The 27,955-nt window shown below is 44.5% G+C and overlaps 1 protein-coding gene across 1 annotated transcript in view; it reads right to left on the bottom strand.

The window, feature by feature from the left end:
- DNAJC11 (DnaJ heat shock protein family (Hsp40) member C11) overlaps nt 1–27,955 on the bottom strand; it is a 98,420-nt gene that overhangs the window by 60,961 nt on the left and 9,504 nt on the right. The window contains exon 2 of the mRNA XM_075839431.1: nt 5,525–5,654. Coding sequence (XP_075695546.1) covers nt 5,525–5,654 — 130 coding nt within the window. The remainder of the gene's footprint in view (nt 1–5,524; nt 5,655–27,955) is intronic.

The raw sequence follows: 27,955 nt of genomic DNA, 5'->3' as shown, positions 1-27,955 counted from the left end.
CACAATACATTTGCAGTGTACGTTTGCCGTATACGCCGACTTAGTCACAGCGCGTACATTGAACGTCTCCATTGATTCCTATGGGCCTGATGGTAGCCATAAGGCTTCGTTCACATCTGCGTCAGAGCTCCGTTTATGGGTTCAGTCGGACCTTTCCGTCAGGGGAACCCATGAACGGAACCCAAACTGAAACAACCGCAAACCATAGGTCTCCGTTTGCATCACCATTGATTTTAATGGTGACGGATCCGGTGCCAATGGTTTCCGTTTGTCACCATTGTGTAAGGTTTCCGTCGTTTTGACAGAATGAATAGCGCAGTCGACTACGGCATGGATTCTTAAGCAACGGTGACAAACGGAAACAATTTGCACCGGATCCGTCACCATTGAAATCAATGGGGATGCAAACGGAAACTTGTGGGTTCCGCTGGTTTCAGTTCGGGTTCTGTTCATGGACTGAAAGCTCCGATGGAACCCATGAACGCAGTCCCAACACAGATGTGAACGGAGCCTAAAAGTGTCATTTTGGCATCCATCGGGCTGATATATGTCAGTGTGCCTCGGTTTTCGCTGTATCAGTTGCCTCCAGCCAGATATTTATAGCCTGAGCCGGACACAATGGATGACACTTTGTGCACCGGCACGGTGTCCATCGCCGGTCAGGAAAACACAGCATGCAACATTCTTCTGTCCAGCTACGGTAGACATCTGGCGTAAAAACGGATGCAAATGATGCCAGGAGCAATCCCATAGGAAAACATGAAATCCCATCTACCATAAATTTCCCTTGTTGGATATATAATTATGGGGCCTAAAAAAGTGCAGCCTATACAGCTGGGTACAGCATGCCCTAAAAGTAGTCTGAATAGACCCAAGAAACTATCCCTATTATGTTAGTCTGAAACCGGCCTTGTCCTGTGAACAGCAGAATGCCATTTATGGCAGCCTGTATTCTGTCTAAGGAGCAGCAGATACAGACTATCCACAAAATAGCTTGGCTGCTGATGGACTCAAAGCCATGCTGCAGGAAAGTGAGTGATTCTCCAGCTGTTGTGAAACTACAACTCCTAGCATGCCCTGACTGGGGATGCTGGGAGTTGTAGTTCCACAACTGTCGGTGAGTATTTTATAAATTCTAAAAATTCTTTATCACGGGTGTATTTTGCTGGAAATTTACCTAAATGCCAGAGACTATAGAGAAATAAAGAGGAAGAAAAAGGGGAAAAGGGACAATTCAAGATAGCGGCGTCAGCGGCGGGGTAATCAGAGAGGCTGCGCACATCAAAACCACTCTGCAAATAGATTTTTGTGTATCTGCCACGGATGGGAACATTACGTCTGATAAGAATGTATTATCTTTACATTAATTTATCATCTGCCTCACGCTAAAGCGGTCGGGCTTCGCCATTAAAAACACATTTCAAGGAAAGATGGTAAACAGGACTCCTGGCGCACTTTTACCGCTCCCAAATTTCAGGCTACAGAACATGATGTTCACGGATTCCTTCTCTGCCTAATTACCAGACAACGACTTGTGTGTTTTCAAAATCAGATTCTGATAAGAAATTTGGGCGATTAGCAGAATTATTTAAAAAAAATTAATTACATAAACGTATTAAATTTAGAAGTCCATATGTCAAAATTTGAGGTGAGATGGGGGGGTTAGAACTTCACTTAAAGCGTATTTTTTTTCATAGCCTACATAAGAAGTAGAGTAACTTTGTACCTGCTTTGCTTTTTTGTTCTGTGTCCGTTTTGAGTCATGTCCTTCTCTCCATTCACATCCATAACCACCTTCAAAATTCTGCTGGTTGCCCTTGGAAACAGACTGCAGTTTAGCACCACCCCGCTGTCAGACATGTGACCTAACAGCTTAGTTCTAACGGTGTAACGGTAACCTCTTCTCCCACAATGCACTGCTGTCTGATAACAGGAAACCAGCAGAATTCTGAATTTATCTTTAGACATAAAAGGAGAAGAAAACCTCATATCACTGAAAATCAATACAAGAGAAGTAAAAGCCAAGAATTGAAAAAGTTGCTCAGCATTTTGTGGAGATTTTAACGGCCTTGACTAGATAAAGACTTTAGATGAGCATCATTACGTGATTTTTTTTTTAAGTCATGTGTTCGCTGCACCAATGGGAATACATCGAGCTGTATAATTGATGCAACTGCTACACAAAACGGAGCCAACGTTGCGTATAGCTGCAACGTCGGTGCGATATACAACAGCGGCGCTCAAATAGAAGCGAATAAGGACCAGGGGATTAACATGATTTAAATGGCAAAGAGGCGCCTCAAGGGGCGCTGCTAAAGTCGCTGTGTTCAGCGGCCTTGGTGCTCATTCAGACGAGCGTTATTCTCATCCGGGTGCTGTACGTTGAAACAACGCGCAGCACGCGGACCCATTCATTTCAATGGGGCTATTCACAAACGCGTGAGCCTTCACACAGCGAGAGTCCGTTACGTGAAACTCACGGCATGTCCTATATTGGTGTATTTCACGCACCTAGCCGCCCATTGAAGTCAATGGGTGCGTGAAAACCACGGACAGCACACGGACCCACATCAGTGTGTTGTCCGTGTTTCACGCATCAATTACATTGAAAAAATAAAAGTGCTTGTGAGTGCGTGAAAAACAACCACCACACGCGAAGCACACCGATGCAAAAACGCAACGCACATGGACAGATTTACGCGCATTTTTTACGCGCGTAAATTGGTCACGCTCGTGTGAATGTAGCCTTAGTCTGACCGAATCGGGAGATGTATTTATAAGCCTGGAATAAAGCTGTACCTGTAAGAACAAGGACGGGGCTTAAAATGTTTAATGGTTTTGGATTCAAATGTTAGTAAGCTAAAGAGGGAGGGGATAGCAAACTCTGCAGCCAATCGGATCACGTGAAGGATGACTGCAGCAGGAAATAAGCTGTAAAGTGGGCGGGGATAGAACATTCTGCAGCCAATCAGATCACGTGAAGGATGACTGCAGCAGGAAAGAAGCTATAAAGTGGGCGGGGATAGAACATTCTGCAGCCAATCAGATCACGTGAAGGATGACTGCAGCAGGAAATAAGCTGTAAAGTGGGCGGGGATAGAACATTCTGCAGCCAATCAGATCACGTGAAGGATGACTGCAGCAGGAAAGAAGCTATAAAGTGGGCGGGGATAGAACATTCTGCAGCCAATCAGATCACGTGAAGGATGACTGCAGCAGGAAAGAAGCTATAAAGTGGGCGGGGATAGAACATTCTGCAGCCAATCAGATCAGGTGAAGGATGACTGCAGCAGGAAAGAAGCTATAAAGTGGGCGGGGATAGAACACTTCCTAGCTAATCAACTGGTGCAAAGGATAACAATGGAGTTGTGTGCTGATCTTGTGGGGAGAAGTGGCCTGTCCATTCATGTGATTATGGTTATGTAGAGAAATAGTAGAAGGAGCATAGCTATTCAGCAGCACAGATTATTTCAGGAAATGAGTGAGCTGACTTTGTAGGGGGGCAGTGACCTTTATCCTCACCTGTCCTGAGGTGTGGAGGATTAAAACCAATATATATATATATATATATATATATATATATATATATATATATATATAAAAGTTTGGTAAAAATCTATAATGTATTTACTAAAATTAAATTTAAGTGATAGTGTCCCCGAAAACCCCGCTGACCTTCACGCTTCTCCCTTTTGTTTTGGACAATGCTGAACAATCGGCCTCAGCGTATAATCTCCAACTGATAATTAACGTCTACAACAAAACACTTCAACCACCTGCAGGAACCTGACAAAGAGCAAATACTATTGATTCCTACGCAAGAAAAGACTGGAGCTTCCAGCACCGGCTCCGCACAAAGCAGTAATTAATAGCTGAAAAAAAAAATGGGAGTGTTCATCTGCGTTACAATGTGCCAGTATCTACAGTGAGCACATATTGTCTAGTTCCTTGTGCTTTAAAATTCCAATAATCCAGAATTTTAGGGACCAGGTGAGCGTCCGTGTCTGGATTAATGCATTGTCCAAGATATAGGACTTTGCTTAAAGGGGTTTTCCAGTCACTGAAAATTGATGGCCTGTCCTCAGGATAAGCCGTCAATAGCTGATCGGTGGGGGTCCCACTCCAGGGAGCCTCACCGATCAGCTGTTTTGAAGGAGGTGCAATGCTCCTACGAGTGCTGCTTCCCCTTAATTTCTTCCTGCTCACTGTGAATGGTCGACACACATTTAGCGGTGATTCACAGGTATTTCAGCCTTCTTCTCCCATTGAAGTGATGGTCTATCCTTCAAAACAGCTGATCGGCGGGGGTCCCAGGAGTCAGACCCCGACCGATCAGCTATTGATGGCCTATGCTGTGGATAGGCCATCAATTTTTAGGGACTGGAAAATCCCTTTAAATCGCCACAGAACCCTAAGGTGACCTAAAGTCAGGTTACTTGAAAGACAGTGGGGTTGGTCCGAGTCTTGTAGCCATAATACGGATAACACATCTCCACCACTTCCATTCTGCATATCTAGGCTGATTTGCCATTCAGAACTCTAGGAAAGCTGGGTGATGACCCTTAAAGAAGACCTATCATGTTAACTCTCCTGACATGCCTGTTTTAATAAATACTTGTATTTCCCATGTAATAACCATTCTGGAGCACCTTATCTTTGGACTCTGCATTGCGCCGTTCCTCTGTTATTCCTCCTGTTAACGTATGAATAAATTTACAACTGGGTTTACCATACACCTTGACAATAGGGCGTGTCCCTTCAATGTCCAAACAGTGTTAAGACTGTGTAGGGACACGCTTCATTGACAAGGAGAATGGTAACACCCCGTTGTCAATTTATTCATATATTTCCAGGAGGAACAACAGAGGAATGGCACAATGCAGAGTTCTTCAGAATTATTATTTTATGGGGAATGTAAGTATTTACTGAACAGGAAAAATCAGGAGGTGACCGGTCCTCAAGCACTGGTGCCATATTGGTTGTCACCAAGGACTAAATTTCAACTTTTTACACCTCATCGTATAATACGCAACAATTGCGGAAGTTTGTGTCAACAATTTTGAGCACAGTGATCTATAACGTTATATGTGGGATATAAAAAAAACACAAAACTAATTAATATTAAGACATAAAACCAGCAGTTTAGATGACAATCCAGTTGCCCAATTAGCTCAATTAATCCCTACTTTTTGAAGACATGACAAATACCGATCGCCGGGGTTAACGAATTCTCATTTGTTTGAATAATGATCTGTCGGCAGATTGGATTTACAACTCTGCGACTCAAACATTAGCGACCTGTCACCATTTAAAAAATAATTATTTCAATAATTAGTCAGATCGCTAATTTCCCCAGCAGACATTGATCGGAGAGACCTAGGTGAGACAAAGGTGCAAAACCAGCCGTCATCTTATAAAACCCTCAAAGGAACGTCTCTCCTGCCAGACACACAATTCAAGGGCTGCGAGAAAATTCAATATCTGCCACCAAGGCAGTTTTAGCAAATCTTAAATATCCACTGACCTTCATAGGCCTGGTGGACAAGGTTAAAGAGTTGCTCGGCTTGCGTTTTCAGCTCAGGGTCCCTGTGCTTGTCAGGGTGGTATAACATGCACAGTCTGCGGTACGATGCCTTCAACTCCTCCTGGGTTGCCTGTAAAAATAGAATAAAAAGAAAGTGAATTAGTGACATCTGTGACCTTAAAGGGCCGGTACATCTTAAAAGGGGTTGTTTGGGATTAGAAAAACATCCAGAAACAGCGCCACACCTGTCCATGTGTTGTGTCTGGTACTGCAGCTTAGCTCCATTGAAGTGAATGAGCTGCAATACCACACACAACCTGTGGACACGTGGCGCTGTTTTTGGGAGAATGTCCATGATTAGAAAAACAATCCCTTTAAACAACTTCTAGTATCTCCCTTAAAGGGAACCGGCCATACATTATTTCTCTCTATGCACGGTAATAGGGAGAAATCTGTTAATCAGCGGAAAATGGGCGGAGCTAGAGCCAGGTCACGAATACGCCAAGCTCATCTCTGGCAGCGCTGCCCGGGTTCTGAATGTGAGTTCTCCAAAATGGCTTCACTTTAGCAAATAAGTTACAGGCCACTGAAATCAGTAAAGGGCAGCATCATGTAGAAGACTGGTTCCCTTTAAATGGGTTGTACCATTAGGACATATGCACTCACAGAGGGGGAGGGGGCCCTCTATTAACCAGTCCAGTGTACCACTATAAAGAGAGGTGCCCGCTCTGGAGGATTCAGTGCAGCGGTCTTTTAGTGGCGCTCAGAAAAGTCTGCTCCTTTCCTAAATCATTCAAGCTATTTCAATGGAGATCAGCAGTCAGACACCTCTGTAGCTGCTTATCTCCAGGGTAAAAATAGAATTAGACAAGAAAAAAAAAAAATCTAACATTTTTTGGGGAAAAAAAAAAAAGACACACTAAAAACTGATAATGATGGTTCTGGGTTATCATGATTCTTCTTGTACGTATTTTTATAATATAAATCTACGGCAGCCGTAATAAAGACACTTCACAAGGCCATAAACCCATTCGGCGAAGGTCGAACTTCTTGCGATGCATTTTATTTTTAACCACAAATTAGGCAGCTCTTCCCCTTTAAGGCCATAAGACATGACACAAAGTAATATTTAAAAAAACCAAAAAAACCTTCCTCCTCATTATTTCCGATATTATACAGAAGAGCAGCAGAGACCTTACAGATAGATCTATCCAGGATGTAGAGCTGGAGTACAAAGCCAAGGTCACCGGGGACGGATGTGGTCCAACTTCACAGTCCGCTGCTTTACCAAGTAGGTCACCCGATCAACGTCTACACCAAGAAGAGTAACACGGAGTCATGCCACTCACTTCTCACACGCGATGCCTTAGGCCTCATTCACACATCCTTCACCGTTTTCACGTCCATTTAAACCGGATCCGTGTGTCCAGGTGACATCTGTGTGGCTTCGGTGGTCACTCTGCGTCCGTTCCGTTTTAAACGGATGTTGTGCTTCTGTTTTAAACAGTCCATTAAAATCCATCTTGTGTGCTGAACGCAGGGAACTTTGGCACGCCGCCATTGCTTAGCAACGGATCCGTGCAACGTCCGTTTTTTGGACGGACCTATAGAAGTCAATGGGCCCCGCGGTCACTGAACGACGGACAAAAGTAGGACATGCACTACTTTTGACGGAACGGATGAACGGGACAGTCAAAACACCGGACGTGTGCATGGCCCCATAGAAATTAATGTGTCTGGGTGCTATCAGTTAAAAAAAACGGATAGCACCCTGAAGAAATTAACTGAAGCGGACATGAGGTCGTACGCCTCATACACAGGACCGTGCGCGCCGTCCGAGTGCCGTCAGTGATCCGAGGAAAGATGGGACATGTTCTATCTTTCCTCGGATCGAAGACTCGGCCCATTTTTCAGAGACCCGATTCACCCGCTAAAGTGAATGGGTCCGTGAAGACTATTGGGTGCCACTCGGATGCCGTCAAAACCGGTCCAAGCGGCACAACGGTTGTGTGAATGAGGCATTAGGGCTCATGCACACGACAGTTTCTTTCTTCAGTGTCCTACCCGTTGTTTTTGCGGCGAGCACACAACCATTTATTTCTATGGGGCTATGCACACATCAGTTTTTTGCGGATCCATATAGAACATGTCCTATTCTTGCTCGTGTTTGCGGTCCGTCTCACCCATTTTAGTGAATGGGTCCGCAAAAAAAAAAAGCCAGGACAGCACACGGAAGTCACTAGGATCCGTGTTTTGCCGTTCGCAAAATGGAAACAGTCGTGTGCATGACGCCTTATACATGTGTACTCTACCCTATACTTTTCTCTGATTCACCAGAATTTAAAAGGGAACCGGTCAGTAGGTTTGGAGTTACTAAACCACCAGCACGCCGTTCTGCAGCTGGGGTTTAGTGCCACCTCAAAATTCGAGAATAGTTAGTAAAGTAAATTACAACTTACCAAAAGGAATTCAGGCAGGGAGTCCGGCAGCATCGGGCGCACGATCATTGTGCACATAAAGCCGAGGACTATACACCTGGCTTCACTCCGCACGCACAGCGTATAGTCCTCTGGTTCATGCACACAACACACACACGCGCCCGATGCCACTCCCGGTCTCCGCTCGGTAAGTTGTAGATCACTAGCTATTCCTGAAATGTACGTTTTTGAGGTAGTCAGATTTAGAACACTAAACACCAGCTGCATAACGGCATATTGCTGGTTTAGTGGCTCCAAACCTACTGACAGTTTCCCTTTAAAAACAAACCATAGGGTTCGGTACCAAAAGGGTGCAACTCCTTTAAATAGGGCAGAGGGACACTTTATAGGGGCTGTACAGGATTTGAGATACATAGCCGTGTTTATCCAAACACAGTGTCGCACCTGTCCGCAGCTTCACGGTGTTCCTACGATGCAGAGTTCTCACTATGGGAGAGGTATCATCTTCTATTACGTTTTAGGCTACATTCACACAAACATAGCCGACCTCGGATGTGAAAAGCTGGGGTGCGCCTGTGTGGGACATGTTATCACGCATCCCCCATAGACTCAAGTATATGACGGGATGCGTGAAGTGCAAAAAAATAGGACATGTCCTAATTTTTCATGGACCCTTCACACATGCCATTGAAACAACTGTCGTGTGAACGGCCCCATAGAAGTGCATTAGTCCGTGTGACGGCCGTTGTTTTAACGGCCATTACACGGACGAGATACACGCTCGTCTGAATGAGCCCTTAGTATTCAGAACCTACGATAACATCACAACTTCCACAATGCACTACAGCACAGTGTGCTCAGCATGGGGCTTGCAGTGGAATGTAGGTATGCAGCCCCAGAGCTAACAGGAAAGCAGCACAATGCTAAATGAAACACTACATGGGACTGGAGTATAAAATGGGATGATCGTATATGATCAATACAAAAAGCAGAGCAAATGTCACCAAATATGTTAATCAGAAGTATAGGACAGATTGAAGGGAGTGTGACTGTATGATCAGACTACGCATGGTTTGTCTGTAGTCTGTTACCATGGAGATACATAGTTCTGCATCAAGCTACAGACACAAAATGTAAGATTTTTAAGACTATTTACAAAGTTGCTTTATTTTCCATTTTAAATGCATTAGGACAATACAAAAAAATTGATTGCAGAGGTGAACCGTCCCTTACACTGTATAATGATGCTCAGAAGAGCTTCACTTTATATTTGTGCTGTTTAATCACTTGAGACTAACGTACAATATTACCTCAAGTGTGATCACCAATTAACTGTACTCTTCGATGTCCCGACGTATGGCCGGTCTCACAGTCATTCAATTAGAGCAAGGTCACGTCTATAGGAGACTGTTTATACCTCAACTCGCTTCCCGCATTGTACGTCTACATGTCTGGGAGGCTTCAGCAGTTACTAGTCTTTCGATCACCACCAGTTCTTCCCCTTTCAGGTCTGAACTACGCAGCGCCCATAATGCCGCCATTAAACAATAATTCAGCTCTGGATCGACGCCTGTGCTTGGTGTCTTAAGTGCCTCACTTGTCGAATCCCAATCTGTGCCAAGCAAGAAGGTTGAACCAAAGATTTCTGAGACCCTCTCAAATTCTCTGTGTTGTTCTTTACCTTTTATTGTACGTATTCTATACAAAATAGAGTGGGCAAGAGTTGCTTTACTAGAGAAGGGTCATGTGATCAGGATCCCCCTCCCAATTAGTTCAAACTAGGGACCTCGATAACTATGCTCTCGGCTCTGGAGATCTGCAGGTATAAACTGCAATCAGTGAACCCATCTATAGGGGTCCATGCAATGTCTTGTTTTCCCTGCAGCAGCAATTTTGATGGTCACATGTGAAGCTGGGGGGGGACGGGACGGGGGACAAGAGCAGGACCTGCAGTCCGACATGGGTTTCATACACCAAATAAAAATACAACAGTGTATGAGAGGAGCTGCTATATATGTCCTGTATACTACCTGTAGGACAGAGGAGAGGAGCTGCTATATGTCCTGTATACTACCTGTAGGACAGAGGAGAGGAGCTGCTATATGTCCTGTATACTACCTGTAGGACAGAGGAGAGGAGCTGCTGTATGTCCTGTATACTCCATGGAGGACAGAGGAGATGAGCTGCTGTATGTCCTGTATACTCCATGTAGGACAGAGGAGATGAGCTGCTATATGTCCTGTATACTACCTGTAGGACAGAGGAGAGGAGCTGCTGTATGTCCTGTATACTCCATGTAGGACAGAGGAGATGAGCTGCTATATGTCCTGTATACTACCTGTAGGACAGAGGAGATGAGCTGCTGTATGTCCTGTATACTCCATGGAGGACAGAGGAGATGAGCTGCTGTATGTCCTGTATACTCCATGGAGGACAGAGGAGATGAGCTGCTAAATGTCCTGTATACTCCATGTAGGACAGAGGAGATGAGCTGCTATATGTCCTGTATAATCCATGTAGGACAGAGGAGATGAGCTGCTATATGTCCTGTATAATCCATGTAGGACAGAGGAGATGAGCTGCTATATGTCCTGTATACTCCATGTAGGACAGAGGAGATGAGCTGCCGTATGTCCTGTATACTCCATGTAGGACAGAGGAGATGAGCTGCCGTATGTCCTGTATACTCCATGTAGGACAGAGGAGATGAGCTGCTGTATGTCCTGTATACTCCATGTAGGACAGAGGAGATGAGCTGCCGTATGTCCTGTATACTCCATGTAGGACAGAGGAGATGAGCTGCTGTATGTCCTGTATACTCCATGTAGGACAGAGGAGATGAGCTGCTATATATGTCCTGTATACTACCTGTAGGACAGAGGAGAGGAGCTGCTGTATGTCCTGTATACTCCATGTAGGACAGAGGAGATGAGCTGCTATATGTCCTGTATACTCCATGTAGGACAGAGGAGATGAGCTGCTATGTGTCCTGTATACTACCTGTAGGACAGAGGAGATGAGCTGCCGTATGTCCTATATACTACTACGCAGGAAGGAGATGTTGGGTGTCCCTTATATAGTACATGCACAGAGGAGGAGATAATCGGCGTCATACATGTATGCCGTACATCTCCCCGATGCAGATTTGTATTTGCGATCCTTCCAGAAATCAGATAACGGAGCTAAAGCCAGAAGACAAAAAGTCTAAACAGTGATAAAATATCATTATTTCCACCTCCACGTATATGAGGGAAATGAAGATTTGATTGGTGACTTATGTTTATTGCAAACAAACAGCAACAACAAAGTAGCAAAATAAATCCTGATTCATGACCTGCCAGAGAGAGAAACGCGACAACACTCAGGACTATAAAACTTCCACTAAGGAGGATAACAAAGCATTATCCAGGCAGCAACCGCCAAAGAACAAACACACCCCTCATAGATGAACAGGATCCAAACCTTCCCAACATATTCCAGCCTTTAGCACTTATACTAGACCGGTGGGGGTCCGATCGCTGGGACCCCCCACCAATCACCAGAATAGGGTATCCAGGTCCCTGAACCCCCCCTAGATGCAAGACAGCGGCTAGGAGGATTTTGAATGGAGCAGAGGCCGGGCGTGCGCAAGTCCCTCTCCATTCAAAGACTATAGCGCTGACGGAAACAGCCGAACACAGCCCATTAGCCTCATAGACTTTGAGCAGAGCAGCACGGCCGTCGCTGTATTCAAACTCCTCCTAGCCGCCGTCTTGCGGAAGAGGTAAAAAAAAACTTGCCAAAAACTGTCTGTGGTGCAAAACCACTTCAAAAACACCAGAGCTGACTTTTCCAGACAGAATTTTCTGCCTGCAAAAAACTCAGTGTGAACAGGGCCTTGCGTTAGACGTGAAGCAGCATTATTTGAAAGGGGTCATCCCATCACAGACAGCTCTTTAACATGAGTTGCAGTGGCCACTACAGGGGAAATGTAGTATTACATGCAGTCATTCGCATAAATAGCAGCCCACATAATACATGGATGGACCAGTACCCCCCTGAGCAAGAGCCACTGCTTAATAAGTGTCTCCACTCTGGCTTATAGAGGGGGGGGGGGGTCCTGAGTGGGGGACTCATCTCTATAACCTCTATATACCATTATAATGCATAATTCTTGTATTACTGTGCATTACTTCCCATTCATTGCATGTATTCAGAATGAGCAGCATTAATGTCTGAAGTCAAAATAATATAGACCAAAAAGACAAAAAAAAAAAATCTAAAAAATAATTTCTTAAGACGGGAAGCCAAAGCGTAATTCTGCTTATCTAGTCTGTAAGACGTCTGCAGTAGAAGTAGGTTTGTTTTAATATTTTATGAGGACAATATTCTTTAGAAGCAGAGTATGTATCTAGGAGAGCGCGGCCCGGCAATCTGACATAATAAAGACGTTCACCGCGCACGCAGCTTTTGTTTTCATTGCAAAAAAAAGAGAGACGTAAAACTGGGACTTTCTGAAGTGTGACAGGGAGGAATGGGAATCATATCTGGAAACGTAATGGAAATCTGCAGCCCTGAGCCGCGTTTACATGGCCGGAATTGTGTTCCCTCGTTGGCTCCGCACAGGGACAAAGCCCAGCAGACTATGGTATAAAAGTGTCGGTTTTCCTGCTTTTGTCTGCTGGGATCCCTTATATATTTAGCAAAGCATATACACCCCTGTTAGGGCTCATTCACATTGATATTTTTGCAGCCTGTGCCCCCCTATGTATACCGATTGTCCTTTCCTTTATGTTCCCATATACTGGTCCATTATAAAAATATCGATCCACACCTGGGCTGGTAGGTATATTCATGGACAGCTATCGATCCACACCTGAGCAAGAAGGATAAATTCACTGACATCAAGCAGTGGTCTTGAAAATAGTTACCAGTTGAACCACAAAATATATTAGAATGTTGCAGAACATTTTATTATACACTATTTAAAGGGATTGTCCCATCTGGACAACCTTCACACTAACTAAGGACCCTCTGGTTATCGGCTGAAGGCGAAATTTTGCATTGCAGTGCGCCCATGTAATAAATGTCCCAGTCCTCCAACACAGGAGCTGCTTTGTGTTAGTGGCTGCACGTCCTGGCTAATAAGAGGCCGATCCAAAGCAGGGGACCCCCCCCCCGTATGATACCCAAATGCCCTAATATAGTATACGAACAGGGGTTGTCCTAATGGGAAACTTGGGTTGTCCTAACTTGCAAAACTAAGAAACAAAACCTTAAGAGGCTGTTTTTTTTTCACGGAGAGCGGAAAAAAACGCGCCATGCTCTTTCTTCCCGCGTTCCGTGTCTGACCTGCTATTGACATCAATGGGAGGCAGAGAAAGCGTTTTTGGCTGCGTGTTTTTGCCCGCGACCGAAAAACGCTGCAAAGAAAGTGCAGGCATGTCAAAATCTGCAGATTTTTCTGCCTGCAAAAAACTCTGTTGTGAACACACCCTAAGGCCGGGTTCCCACGTAGCGTAAACGCTGCGGAATCTCTAAAACGGAACTGTGTGTGGAAAGTCCGCAGCATTTACAGTAGCAGCAAAGTGGGTGAGACTTTGAGAATCTCATGCCCGCGCTGCGAAAAAAAATAAAAATGCAGAAAAGTCAGGCGGAAAGTCTTCTGCGGCGCGACTTTCAATTCCACAGCACGTCAATTTATGCTGCGTGTTCTGTGCGGAGATGTTTGGCCCAAAGACTTCAATGGGGAGCAGAAATTCTGCAGCAGATTTGTTTTGTCAGTAAGGGTATGTTCACACGAGGGCGTCCGTAACGGCTGAAATTACGGGGATGTTTCAGCCTTAAAACATCCCCGTAATTTCAGCCGTAACGGCATGTGCAGGCGCTTGAACGGCGCGTCCATTATGGACGTAATTGGTGCTGCTATTCATTGGAGTCAATGAATAACGGCTCCAATTACGGCCAAAGAAGTGACAGGTCACTTCTTTGACGCGGGCGTCCATTTACGCGCCGTCATTTGACAGCGGCGCGTAAATTACGCCTCGTGTGAACCGACAAACGTCTGCCCATTGCTTTCAATGGGCAGATGTTTGTCAACGCTATTGAGGCGCTATTTTCGGACGTAATTCAGGGCAAAAACGCCCGAATTGCGTCCGTAATTAGTGCGTGTGAACATACCCTAAAAGCCACCGGTAATCCGCAGGTGCACAATATATGTTGCTAGTCAACCTTTAACAATAAATCTGCAGGTAAAACCGCTGCGGGGAAAAAACGCAGTGTTTCTGCAGCTGTATGAGAAGGAAAAATGCAAAATCGGCTGCGGATTTCTGGGACAGATTTACCAGCGTTTTTTTCTTTGCAGAAAATCTGCAGCTTATCCTGTGTGTTGGAACATTCCCTAATGGGGTTGTTCGGGATTAGGAAAATAAAAAGGGACGGCTTTATTATTATTTTTTTACCCAAAAAACAGCGCCACTCTGGTCCGTGGGCGGTGTTTGGTATTGCAGAATTCAAAAGAATTGCAGACAAAGCCATTGGACAAGAATGGCGCTGTTCCTGGGTTACACCCAGACCCTTTGTCTTCATTCAATAATTTTGTCTACGCTCTGCCCATAAAACCAACATTATAAGTTTAGTCTCTTGTACTGATGGGCACAGATTTTATTGCCCTTTGTGCAAGTTTTCATGGCAATAAAATTTGAAGTTCCTTCCATTCCACGGAAACGTGAGCCAACATCACACTGTCATATCAGATGTACGCTTTCTATCGCCAGACATGGCCAAGAGGGGGAAAGAACGTCCTCTCTCCGTCTATTCAATGGTCCAAGCACCGCAGGTCACCGCTATTACGGCCTCCGCAGCCCTCCTGCCGCCATCCTATTACCTATAGGTTCACGTGTGCGCATAGCCATCATTATAAAAACGGTGTCCCCTCCCCCCTCCTTCCAGCGGCCTCGCGTCAGATCCAATACCACATATTAGTGTCTGTAAAAACCAAAATGTATCTTATCTCGGCTAGAATCAAGTTACTCATCTTAACTCCATAACCCTTACGACTTTGTGCATTTGAAAGCAGAGGGAATTTATAGAGGAATAAAATCTTGCAGCGGCCGACAGAACAGACGGTTTGTGTTTTCGGAGAACTAGTCGGCTTTATCTGACCTTTTTTTTATTTGCCAATATAAGTATTTATGTTACAATTTATTCTGAACTATTGATACTGATGAGAGTCCGGACTGGTGTCGACACAGTCGTAAGATCTCGGAGGTTTGGTACACGGAGCGGATATGGTTTACTTAATAAGCCTATAAGAGATCAGATTTATTTTATGTCGTATGTTCTGGGCGACGACGGATAGTTGGCCCTATATTGTATTCCTTACCACTTGCTGCAAGAGCTGTAAAAATGCAAACTTACTGAGAACTTTTCTTTTTCTATCGCTTAGGTTATGCTCTAGACCTTTTCTTCCTCTTGTACCTGTATCTCAGTAGTAGCTCAATTACAGCAGACATTTTTAGCAACTCTGGGGATATCATTTAGTCACGGAGTCACCCAGGTTTCATGCTAATGCACAGTCCCTGCTCTCTCCTGCACATTGTTTGTTGCCCTTTTAAAAAGGCATCTGAAAAATAATTGCTGCAACCCGATTGGTCGCTATAGGTAAACGCTCCACGTTTTCTTCGCAGTAGCTTTGATACATCTTCTCCATCGGACACAAACCAAAAACGTTTGAAGGGGTGTCTAGTGGGCTTCCAAAAAGGGTTCTTTGGTTTTAGGTAACGTTTAATGGTATAATGGAAAGTTCTTTAACTTTTAAGTTTCAATTCCTCACTGTTTTCAAGATCTCTGCTTGTTGTCAGGATCAAAAGGAGGAAACAAAAGGTCAAGATTTAACCCTACCCTTTCCTTCAACCCACATCCCCTCCCTTCCCTTGGTTGACTCGGATAGAAATATCTTTCAATAACTATGAAGAGGCCAAAAACCTGTATAGACTTAAGGCTATGTTCACACATTGGATTTTTCATGTGGGACAATGTGATGTGGAATTGGTCGAGAAACAGCAAAAGAAATCCAAGGCTGATCCTTGGAGTCGCAGTAAAAACTGCCGTGTTTTTGTACGCAGATTAACCCCATTGAATGGGGCGAATCTGCCTGTAGTTACCGTCACTGTATTCGCGGCATACATGTCAAAAAGTGACCCGTCGCTTCTTTTCTGTTCATATGGGGCAGTTTCCCACTGAAGATAATGGGAGGCTTGTTACAAGCGTTTTTTCACACGGATTGCGGTGCAGAAAACCCGCCGAAATTAGCGAGAAGATTTCTGCTGCGTGAACAAGGAGCGCGTTTTTAATTGTATCCAGTCTAGACGGTTCTCTGTAAAAATATCAGTAGCACAAACCAGTCTCAAGTCCTGTTAGTTTGCAACAATGTAATAGTGCAGGTAAAATGTATCATTCGGGAGTCAAGGCTCTTTAACCGATTGTATCCAGTCTAGACAATTGTACCAACTAAGTAATACGTTTTCGCATCACAGGCAACCCCTTTCATGTGGTAGGCGGCACAGCGATCACGGTTCAGATCTGGCTGCCGCCAACCCCAGCAAACATCAGATTTTGTAGAGGGAAAGCCTCGGTTAACCAGACATTTCCTCTGCAGGGCCATTGAGATTACAAACCGGGCATTCAAATGGACAGCTCATGTCCGTCAGAGGGAACTGAAAGGGTCTCAGGTCCACGACATCCACATGTCCCTTTAGGGCACATGGACAGCGGTTGACAGCAAGAAGAAATCTGTTAGGCTGTGTTCACATATGTGTCGGAGCCTTCACTGCAGATTCCGTCACACTTGACGCAAAAAAACAGCCCTGCGGGCTTGTCCAGGTTGGAGGTGTTTTTTTTATACTGATGACCTATCCACAGGATAGGTCATCAGTATGTGATCGGTGGGGGTCAGACACCCGGATCCCACACTGATCAGCTGATCTGGCTGCCTCAGCGCGCCGGAAGCTATGCAGGGTCAGTGCTGGAAGCAGAAGGCTCCAGTCACTGTATAGCGGCCGTGCTGGGTTACTGTAGCTCTGCTCCGATTCACTTGAATACTGCAATATGGCCGCTATACAGTGGTTGGAGCCTTCTGCTTCCGGCACCGACCCAGTATAGTTTCCAACGCAAGTAGGCAGTCGGAACAGCTGATCGAGCAGGGTCTGGGACTTATCCTGTGAATAGGTTATCAATATAAAAAAAACAAAAAAAAAACAACCCGAACAACCCTTTTAAAACGATGGAAACGTCTGTGGAACCCGACGGATCTTATAAGACAGTCAATGCGTGAAGCGGATCTGGAATACCGCAGCGCTATAAGCAGAACCTATAACGGTGAGAAATCAAAACATAAAATATATTAAAAAGTTGCAGAACTTTATCATTATCCAATGATTACGCTTTATTTACATAAAACCGCCGGGTGTTCTTTCTAGAAGGGATTGTCGTCACAGCCGCCGGTGCTCATATCGGCCTCGTTCCTGCTCAATTAGCATTACACAACTATACCGGTCACATTATTTCCAGCGCGCAGATCATGTCATTAAGCGGCGACGTAGCAGCGAGCGTTAATACGGTAACTCTGCAATTCATTTATTCTTTATGTCACAGCTGGTTAACCGCGGAAAGAAGTCCTGCAGAAAGAAGCTTTCCAAATCTTTGAAACATTAAATATAGTTTAGGAAGGAATGCCTTAACGCTCGCCATTTCATGCCGCTCGTGTAATATTTTGCCTCTTGCTCGAGAGGAAATCAAAATCCTCACTTCAATTTTCTCTGTACGAAAAAACAAAAGCTGTATCCTAGTCTGTCTTTTATTAGGTTTGTAGTCACTACAGTCAAGAGACCGACTCTTTCCAGGAGCACGCTGTCATCTCCTCGCCCAGTGAAGGACACAAAGGAAACGGGTCATTAGTGTCATATTTATTTCCGTAGCAATAAAAACCGCCTTAGGTCTGGTCACCTCTTGGGTAGCCGCAGAATGTGCGATGCTTGATTACTATGGAGGTGCGAGGATTGGAGGGTAACGGGTGACATTTTTGACGCGGCTTACGGGGACTCAAGCAAAAGGAAGACAAATATTTCCTTCAAACCATCATTGGATGTAAAAGGGAAACGTGATCATTTCCACTAGAGGGAGCAGGTTATAGCGAGGGCGCCAAGGAGACATTTGGTAGTTTACAAACTTCCCCACAACCTCAAATGTTTCTCTTTGGGGAAAAAGTTGGGCAACTGTGCAAAGAGTTGCGACAGTCGGAATTCTTTAGATCCGCGGAAGTTGCATATGACCCTTTTCTTCATAGGGAAATGTTGAGGTCACGGTAATGGCGTGATTTTACTATGACTCTTGGGTGAATATATAGAGCCCTAGCCTTAAAGCGGTTGTCCCCAGATCGACAATTTTCACCTATCCACAGAATAGGTGATAGATGTCTGACAGCTGGGGGCCCCACGGCTGCAACGCCCACCGGTCACTAGAGCAGGGGTCCAAACCCCCGTTTCTCTTCACTGCACCCCCGAAATGAGAACTTTGAATGGGGTGGAGGTCAAGCATGCTCAACCACGGCTCCATTCAAAGTTCTTCTCGTTGCAGAAAACTCAGTATCGTCATGGGGCCCCCGGCAATCAGACATTATCATCTATCCTGTGGATAGGTGACAAATGTAATTCTTGGGACAATCCCAACCCCTTTCCATATGCACCAGTAGGACATATGGACATCGTGGGAGCCTCTATTAGCTAGAGGGGAGACCGGCGCAGAATCAGTGACTCTGTCGGACCGAGTCCATGTATTACCTGCATTTGAACAGCCGTCAAGTAATAATTCAATTCCCCTTCAGTGGTCGCCGATAAACGATCGCCGGGGGGTTTCAGAACTTGGATCGGCTTCTTTTTAAATAGGGGTGGTCTTCATGAGATAACTATTAAAGAGCATTTACCCTTAAAAAATGAAAGAAAAATACTTGAATCTTTGAATAGTCTTTCTCCATCAAGTTTTTTTTAAACCATTCCTAGATCACTTCTGGGAAAGCGGAGTGATAACCAATATGGCCGCCGTTCCTGCTTCTACAGGGTTTGTCACCTAACTTTTCTGACCTGCCTAGTTATGCAGCAATTCAAGGGTGGGTGGGGTATCACTAAGGGCCGGGCAATTCATCGAAAAATAAATCACAATTCAGCACAATTAATCAACGTCATCTTGCGAATTTTGATTTTATCAATTATTTTTTCCGGTTGAAACGGTGTCTGCATATTCATGACGCAGATCCAGTTTAAACCAATGGTAGAGCAGGGGACCGCAAGGTCCCTGCTCTACCATTCACTATGTATGGCTGGACGTGAGGGAGTGACATCATCGCGCCTGTCTGTGTCGTGCCGCACAGACCAGAGGGATCTCCTCCAATCAGCATTGGAACGGGGTTAGGCGAGCATGTATATTATTTTTATCAGGCACTATTGGGGCAGTGAGGGGGGATTATACTGTGTGGAGGGCAGTGAGGGGAGCATTATACTGTGTGGAGGGCAGTGAGGGGGGCATTATACTATGTGGGGGCAGCGCCAGGGGGGTATATCAGATACAGTAGTATACAGAAGGCTCAGGGATAAAATATTCAATGGCGTAGCATGCAAAAAGAGGTGGGGCCTAAATAATACTAATCGAGGTTACATGTTCAATTAATTGTGATTTTGATAATTGCCCAGCGCTACTATCACTGTGTAACACTTGTACAGAAGGTCTCAAAAAATGCATCAATTAGTGCAGCGTCTTATGGTCAAGACACTATAGAGACATTTTAATGTGAGTTTGAACATCCATGAACTGCTGGGAAATTTATTTTTTTGTACAAAAAAAAAGGGAGAAAAAAAATAAATATTAAAAAATCAGAAAACCATCCCAGCATTTCCACGTCTGCCTCGTTGCTTCTGTTTATTGTCCAATTTAATATTTCATGGTAAAGACATGTATAGTGTAATCTGCCAGCGGGCGACAGCCAACACCACATAATGGAACATCTCGCCGCCGCATGTCATATTACATATTGCATGGGAACACAAGTCATCAGACGGCTTTGTCAAGCAAGAACATAAAACATCCTCGGCACCCAAATGCCTCGATTCCTCCTCTTAAAAGCATCACTGGGAACAGGTTTAAAATATCAAAATCCCCAGGCAGAGGCGTGTATATGGAGCCCGCACCTCGCACACGGACCCCCCATCACCCTGTACTATGGAGCTGTACACTCTGTGTGCCGCCGATCTGCCTCCGTATGATATATTACAGGGGTATAGTATGGCCCCATAGACTTCTATAAGCGCTGTATTACTACTCAGTACAACACGGAGAATGTACGGAGCTGTAATACGTGCGTAAAGCCTAAGTTATTGCATTTTTCGGGAGAAAAAAAAAAATCAAAACAGTTCTCTTTCAAAATTGGCAGTGGCCCCAGATTAGACGCCAACTGAGCTGAATGTTATAGCATTTCTTAGTGATATGTCATAACATCACGTCATAGGCACTTGGAAGGTACGGATTCTCCATCTGGTAGCGAGTCTTAAAGGGGTTGTCCAACATTGGAAATACAGCACTGCTTTCTTGCAAAAACAGCGCCACACCTGTCCAAAGGTTGAGTGTGGTATTGCAACTCAGCCCCATCCACTTCAATGGAGCTAAGCTGCAATACCAGACAGGACACATGGACAGGTGTGGAGCGGTTTCTGGAAGAAGGCAGCTACATTTTCCTAATCCCAGACAATCACTAAGGCTTTTTGGGAAAAGTATGCAAAATAGCTCTCCTCCAGAAAGACGAAAACGCTCCCTAGTGCCACCTAGAGGTGATTACCCTGTAAATCAACAGCCGACCCTTTATAGAGCCCTGAAACATGACTCGAGTTAATAGCAAAACCAGAAACACCCATCTGTAGACAGCACTGTTTTGGAGTTGTTGCTCCTCATTAGTACAGGGTAGGGTTATGGTTGGTTGGTTGGGTACATACTTTTCCCAAGGATCATAGCCCTTAAGATTCCCTACCAATTGGATCTCCACAAGGAGAATCAGTACCTTCAAGAGCTACTTCAAAAGCATTTTGTTCAGCCAACCAGGACCCTGCTCTGTACTGATGAGGTGGAACAACTCCGAGACAGTTCTTTCTACAGATGGGTGTGCTTTTTTCGGCTATTAACCAGTCAAAAGATCGGAGAGTGACTTATACGGTAGTCTACTAAAGATGACAACTTGACAGTTTTCTTCTTTCTGGAGAACTATTTTGCATTAGGTGATAATGAATTCTCATCTTAAAGGGGTATTCCTAACTTTTAGGGGCTGTTCACATCTGCGTTGGGGCATTCCGTGGTTCTGCTCCGTCAGAGAACCGGCCGACGGAACCTATTCACTTTAGTCCATTGATTTACCGGAAACAACAGCGCAGCATACAGCACTCGTTTCCGGTCATTTCTGCTGGATTTGCGACAGAGGTCCCTAAAGGAGCCTCTAACCAGATGTGAAGAGCCCCTTACTGGTGCATGAATCATGCACCTCTCTACAAATATTTGTCAGATCTGATCCGATATTTAGAGCGTAAAATAAACAAAAGCAAAGACAAAAAAAAAAAAAAAAAGACAAAAATATATGGGGAGGAGGGGGATGTTTAATGCCCTCAAATCCTTGTATGCCCTCACGCTCCCTCTACATCACTCGATCACAGGACAGCATCCGCTAGACCCTAACGCCAAGTCAATCAGGGAGATGGTCAATACCGAGAATCCCTTGATCTCGGCTGGCTGCTAGGCAACGCTACTTTGTGAATCTTGGTGGTAAAAGCGGCGTCTTGAAATATGGAACACAACCCTAGTGGTGTCAAAGATGATTGTTCTAGCTTGACTATTAATTATTGAGATCTCATGTCGGATTGCCGTCTTGTTTTTGCGCCGCACCACACGATTGCTTGCAGCCAACGGATAGGTTCTTCTTCTGCCCCTTACTGGTAAACAGGAGGTAAAAAATTGATCTTTACCCATAAATAATTTCTTTTTGGCCTTTTAACAATCGCTTCTGATGTGTTCATCAGCCCAACGCAAAAGGGGTCGTTATTACAACCAGCGCCGCAAACAACAACAACTCCCCTCGTGCTCCGTCCTCTTGACACGTCTCTACCTTTTGTTTCTTCTGCCTTTAATCAGCGCGCGCAAAAGATACCGGCTGTAAAAATACATTACTTATATCTTCATGCGCGCAAGCTTTTCCAGAGGAGAGAAGGCGAAAAAAAAAAAAAAAAAGCCGAAAGTACAGCCAAATACATAAAAATGGATTACTTTCAGCTTCATCATACCTTCAGATCTGAAATTGCTTTCAACATTCATAAACTTCACTATCATTTCCCACAAATTCTGCCTGTGCAGCACCATTTCCCACCAATTCGGCTTTCCGAGCAAAAGTCGAAAAAAAATAAAATAATGTATGTATATATGAAATCCTTATTTTAAATAGATTTTCGTCTCGTACTTGGTAATGAAAAGACAATGATGATCATTTGTATTTCCACTGCGGTTCCTCTACGATCCAGGGTGGGATTATCGTAGCCTGCCGTGTGTTAACCACTTCAGATCCAGGCAATGGTTTGCATCCATTTCCCAAAAAATATATATATTTTTATGGGTTTTTCCATAATCATTTATCATGGATCCAAAGCATAGATGATAAATATCTAAAATCGGTGGGGGTCCAACTGCTGGGACCCCCACAGATCACGAGAATGGGCTTACCTTGCCGTTCCTGGGATCCCCATAGGAATGGAGTGGTAGTGCGTGTGCTCGACCACGCTCGATTCATTTCTATGGGGCTGCTGAGCGCCATCTTCGGCAAACCCAAATAACGGCAAGCCCATTCTAGTGATCGGTGGGGGTCCCAGCTGTCGGACCCCCACCGATCAGATATTTATCACCTATGCTGTGGATAGGTGATAAATATGGATTAGGGGAAAGTCCCTTTAAAGGAGAATTGTCACCAATTCTTCCACTGTAAAATTAATATTGGGGAGTGTACAGGCCCTCTAGACAATGTTGGGCGTCCCCTCAACTTTTAAAGATTGAAGTATAGGGGAAAGTAAAGCTCCGAAATATTCCCAGCTGCCAAATATTCGGGCAGCAGTTCCAGGAGGAGAGGAGTCCTTTTTGTTGGTTATATTTACATTTTAGTCAATCAGCTCTCTGCAGTGCTCACTATTGCCCCCTATGGAGTATTATGCTTTAAATAAGATGTCAAGAACAGTGGGGGAAGGGCAGTGACAACAGTTCTGAGCACATTTTAGCCTTACAAGTAAGTTATCAAGGTGCAGTAAAATCCAATGGTTCCCCTTATTAAAGAAACATACTGAAAAAATTGATACACTGTTATACTTAGCACCGAGCCTAAGGGGGCGGAGCATGACAAGGATTTAAAAAAACACCAACGATAGGAGTTATGCCCCGCCCCCTTAGGACCTGTACTATGCATAACACAGTACATAACTTTTTCCAGGGGTGTCCCTTTAATTATAGATATCAGCTTCTCTAATGAAAGTTTTGGGTTGACTGACCCTGTCTTTATATGGCTGACATAACAAAGGGGGGGGGGAGGGGTCTCTGGCTCAGGACCGCCCCTCCATGGTCCAGAGAAGAGAGCCACTGCAAAGACTGTCTCCCTCTCTGCCAGACTCAGTACGACTGGGTGGCACATGCAGCGTTGCTGTTAGGTAAAGTAGACAGATGCCCGCAGCTTCCCCTGGCAAAAAATTTAACGTGTGGAAATAAATCAGACCAACTTGCGGCGGTTCAATTTGAAAGGGGTTGTTTAGTTCATATCCCCTTTAACCACTGTAATACTGCCCCCTATGAACAGAAATATTAAAAAAAAAAAAAGCCATTCACTCAATACATGAAGACACCTGAAGCCCCTATGTGCACTTTTTTTTTTTTGGACGGGGTATACAAGGGACTAAAAGCTAGACGGCCTCACCATTTCCCGAACATGTAGGACAGAGATTATTATTTCATGGACTTGACAGCGTATTTTAATCATGTGACAGGCCGGTTTTACTTTGGTCGGTGTCAAGACATATCGTCAGTGTGAGCAGACTCCTTCGCAACCCACAAACTCCATGCATCAAATATCTGATATTCCAAAGAAAACATTAAGATGATAGAGCGGCCGGTGCAGAGATAAGTGGTTTCATTTGCAGCGGCTCAGACACAAAACACATCAACATTACTCAGCTCTTATGCAAGGTAAGCAGCGGGGAAACTAGGCTAGGCTGGTAAACGCTCGCTCAGGTCATAATCTGTCCACCGTTCAGCGTACGCAGCGGGCTTCAGAGGTCAGGGCGGAAACATTAATATGTAGCACCAGATGAAATAGGCCGGCATTACTTCTGAATATTATATACAGGGTTTCATATTAGAAGACTTCGCTACATAGGCAATTTCTAAAAATCCAGTCAATGGTCAAAGATGCAGGTCAGGAGATCACATTCTCAGAGTCTGATCTTGGACCATTGCTGATCCTTCAGAACTAATAGTTTGCGCGGGTCCATAGAGAACCTGAACTGCATTGGCACCAGATTTCCATTTTAAGCACATGGCCATTAATTTAAATAACCCCATGCTAGGGATGAGCAATAAATGGAAATAAAGCCGAAATTTAGCGCAAATAACCGACGTCACATTGTGCATTTCGTTTTGGTTACCTTCTGGTTTAAACTGTATCAGCCATCAGCTCTCCCATTTACTATGCAACACCGGCTGTGAGTGGCCTGGTGCAGACAGATGAGATGAAGTGACATCAAAGCGCCTGTCTGTGCCAAGCCACACAAAGCACAGACTGGAGGAGACCTGCAAAGGGATCTCCTTCACTCGCTGTGGGAATGGGGTAAGGTATTTTTTTTATTAAGCACTATGGGGGCATGATACTGGGCAGGGGGTCACCATGGGGCATGATACTGGGCGGGGGGGGGGGGGGCACCATGGGGCATTGTACTGGGCAGGGGGCATTATACTGGGCAGGGAGCACTATTGGGCATTATACTGTGTAGGGGCTTTGTCAGGGGGTATATTATATACAGTAGTATACAGCAGGCTCAGGGGATACATATTAATTCAATAGCGTGGCATGCAAACAGGGGAGGTGGCATGTAAAAAGGGGATGTAACCTAAATAATCGTTCATTAATTATAAACGAGGTTACATGTTCAATTAATCGTGATTTTAATTTAGGTCATAAATCGACAAGCCCAGTTTCTAGGGTCTCAATATTTTAGTAATTTAACAGAAGTTAGGGTCTATTCACACTGCAGTGTACGTTGGAAGGATTTCTTGATGTACGCCACTGTATAGCTCCCATGTATACCCCGACGCTACTCCATACAGTTGAAAAAAGGGCATACTGACTTATACCAGCCTGGCGGATGCCCAGAGTGCAAGTTTTCAGCATCCCTAGTGTGAACAAGGGCCGTGTGGATATATTCGGAGCGGTTTTGGCACATATGACAAACATTCACTGCAGTCAGTGTGAATGAACCTGCAGGATTTGTGGGCTCCACCAATGGGATCTTCTGACCAGTCTATGATCCCTCAGGTGCTCACATTTGGGTGAAGGCCCCAATCTGCCGCCTGATTTCCACTGGCAGCAGAGACATTTTTATTTTTTTATCATCACAGCTTTACTTTCTGCCATCTTTTTGCCGCAAAGGAAATTCACTTGACCGCTACAACGTAAGTTCACATGACTAGCAAGTCAGGACTGGGACACCATCGCATCATTTAACTATTAAAACTACCGCCATGTGGAAGTCGGACAAATCCGTGACATCCGAAACATGGCCTTCGCAACGTCTAGGATTTGTAAATACTTTTGCTCTTTTTTAAACAGGATCTATACTGAAGAGACAGCAGGAAGCCAAAGGTGCAGCTGATATTCTCCGCTCCAGGTCGAGAACTACAACTACAATACATAAATTATGTGAAAAACGGAAACAGTCAGGACTGACAATAGAATAAACCATCAGAGCTGTGACAGGCAAGAAAGCAGAACAGGAACGCTTTATGCCAGAGTGACCTTGGGCAAGTTGTGTGATCTCTGAGCCTGAGGCCACAGAAATCAGATCATAAGCTCAGCTGGGCAGGGGTGGTGTGTGAACGGATCCCGAGAATGCCAGTCACTGCCATATAACAAAGATGTGACATTACCAACATCAGCAGTGAAGCCGGCCTTCCTCCATTCTCATACTACAAGCATGTTCCCCACTGTATAAGATTATAGGGAGCCCTTCAGTGGTATATTCACCTTCCAACAGAGTTTTTTATATAAATATCATCTACATAATTAGTGGAGTCATTTTGTAAAAATATTATATTACTTATCCTGTACTGATCCTGAGTTACATCCTGTATTATACTCCAGAGCTGCACTCACTATTCTGCTGGTGGAGTCACTGTGTACATACATTACATTACTTATCCTGTACTGATCCTGAGTTACATCGTGTATTATACTCCAGAGCTGCGCTCACTATTCTGCTGGAGAAGTCACTGTGTACATACATTACATTACTTATCCTGTACTGATCCTGAGTTACATCGTGTATTATACTCCAGAGCTGCGCTCACTATTCTGCAGGTGGAGCCACTGTGTACATACATTACATTACTTATCCTGTACTGATCCTGAGTTACAGCCTGTATTATACTCCAGAGCTGCACTCACTATTCTGCTGGTGGAGTCACTGTGTACATACATTACTTTACTTCTCCTGTACTGATCCTGAGTTACATCCAGTATTATACTCCAGAGCTGCACTCACTATTCTGCTGGTGGAGTCACTGTGCACATACATTACATTACTTATCCTGTACTGATCCTGAGTTACAGCCTGTATTATTCTCCAGAGCTGCACTCATTATTCTGCTGGTGGAGTCACTGTGTACACACATTACATTACTTATCCTGTACTGATCCTGAGTTACAGCCTGTATTATACTCCAGATTTGCACTCACTATTGGAAACGGACAACAAGTATGTCAAATACATATTATGCAATGAGATCAAATTACTGAACAGTGGATGGTGTAAACATTACTCTTCCAAGAAAGCGAGCTCTGTGCAGACACTGAACAAGGAATGCAGGGAGATTTCACCTCTAAAGCCTACAGGACTGTGAAAGCAGCTCTGGAGTATAATACAGGCTATAATTCAGGATAAGTAATGTATGTACAGTGATTCCACCTGCAGAATAATAAGCGCAGCTCTGGAGTATAATACAGGATGTAACTCAGGATCAGTACAGGATAAGTAATGTAATGCATGCACACAGTGACTCCACCAGCAGAATAGTGAGTGCAGCTCCGGAGTATAATACAGGATATAACTCAGGATCAGTACAGGATAAGTAATGTATGTACACAGTGACTCCACCAGCAGAATAGTGAGTGCAGCTCTGGAGTATAATACAGGATATAACTCAGGATCAGTACAGGATAAGTAATGTAATGTATGTACACAGTGACTCCACCAGCAGAATAGTGAGTGCAGCTCTGGAGTATAATACAGGCTATAATTCAGGATAAGTAATGTATGTACAGTGATTCCACCTGCAGAATAATAAGTGCAGCTCTGGAGTATAATACAGGGTGTAACAGTAATGGCCATTACATTACTCGAAAGACTCCTCGATATTCCACAGTTCACGCACTCTTTGTTTAGCATTATATACAACCTATCCGATATTAAAATGCATCGTAGGTCGTCCTTAAGAACTCAACTGATGAAATGTTTCAAGGCCGGCAGGACTTCGGTTATTAAAAGGTGGAGGTGGTCAATGGGGATTTGCAACCGTGGCTGCTGGGAGCATAGAAAATAGGACTTCAAAAAATATATATTCACATAATCTAAGAACCCATCTCTCTCGGTATTCTGGAGCTTTAAAACCAATTCAAGGAAGGGCA

This window comes from Rhinoderma darwinii, chromosome 10 (genome assembly GCF_050947455.1).
Source record: "Rhinoderma darwinii isolate aRhiDar2 chromosome 10, aRhiDar2.hap1, whole genome shotgun sequence".
Taxonomy (NCBI): Eukaryota; Metazoa; Chordata; class Amphibia; order Anura; family Rhinodermatidae; genus Rhinoderma; species Rhinoderma darwinii.
This window is presented reverse-complemented; position numbering and strand designations above follow the sequence as displayed.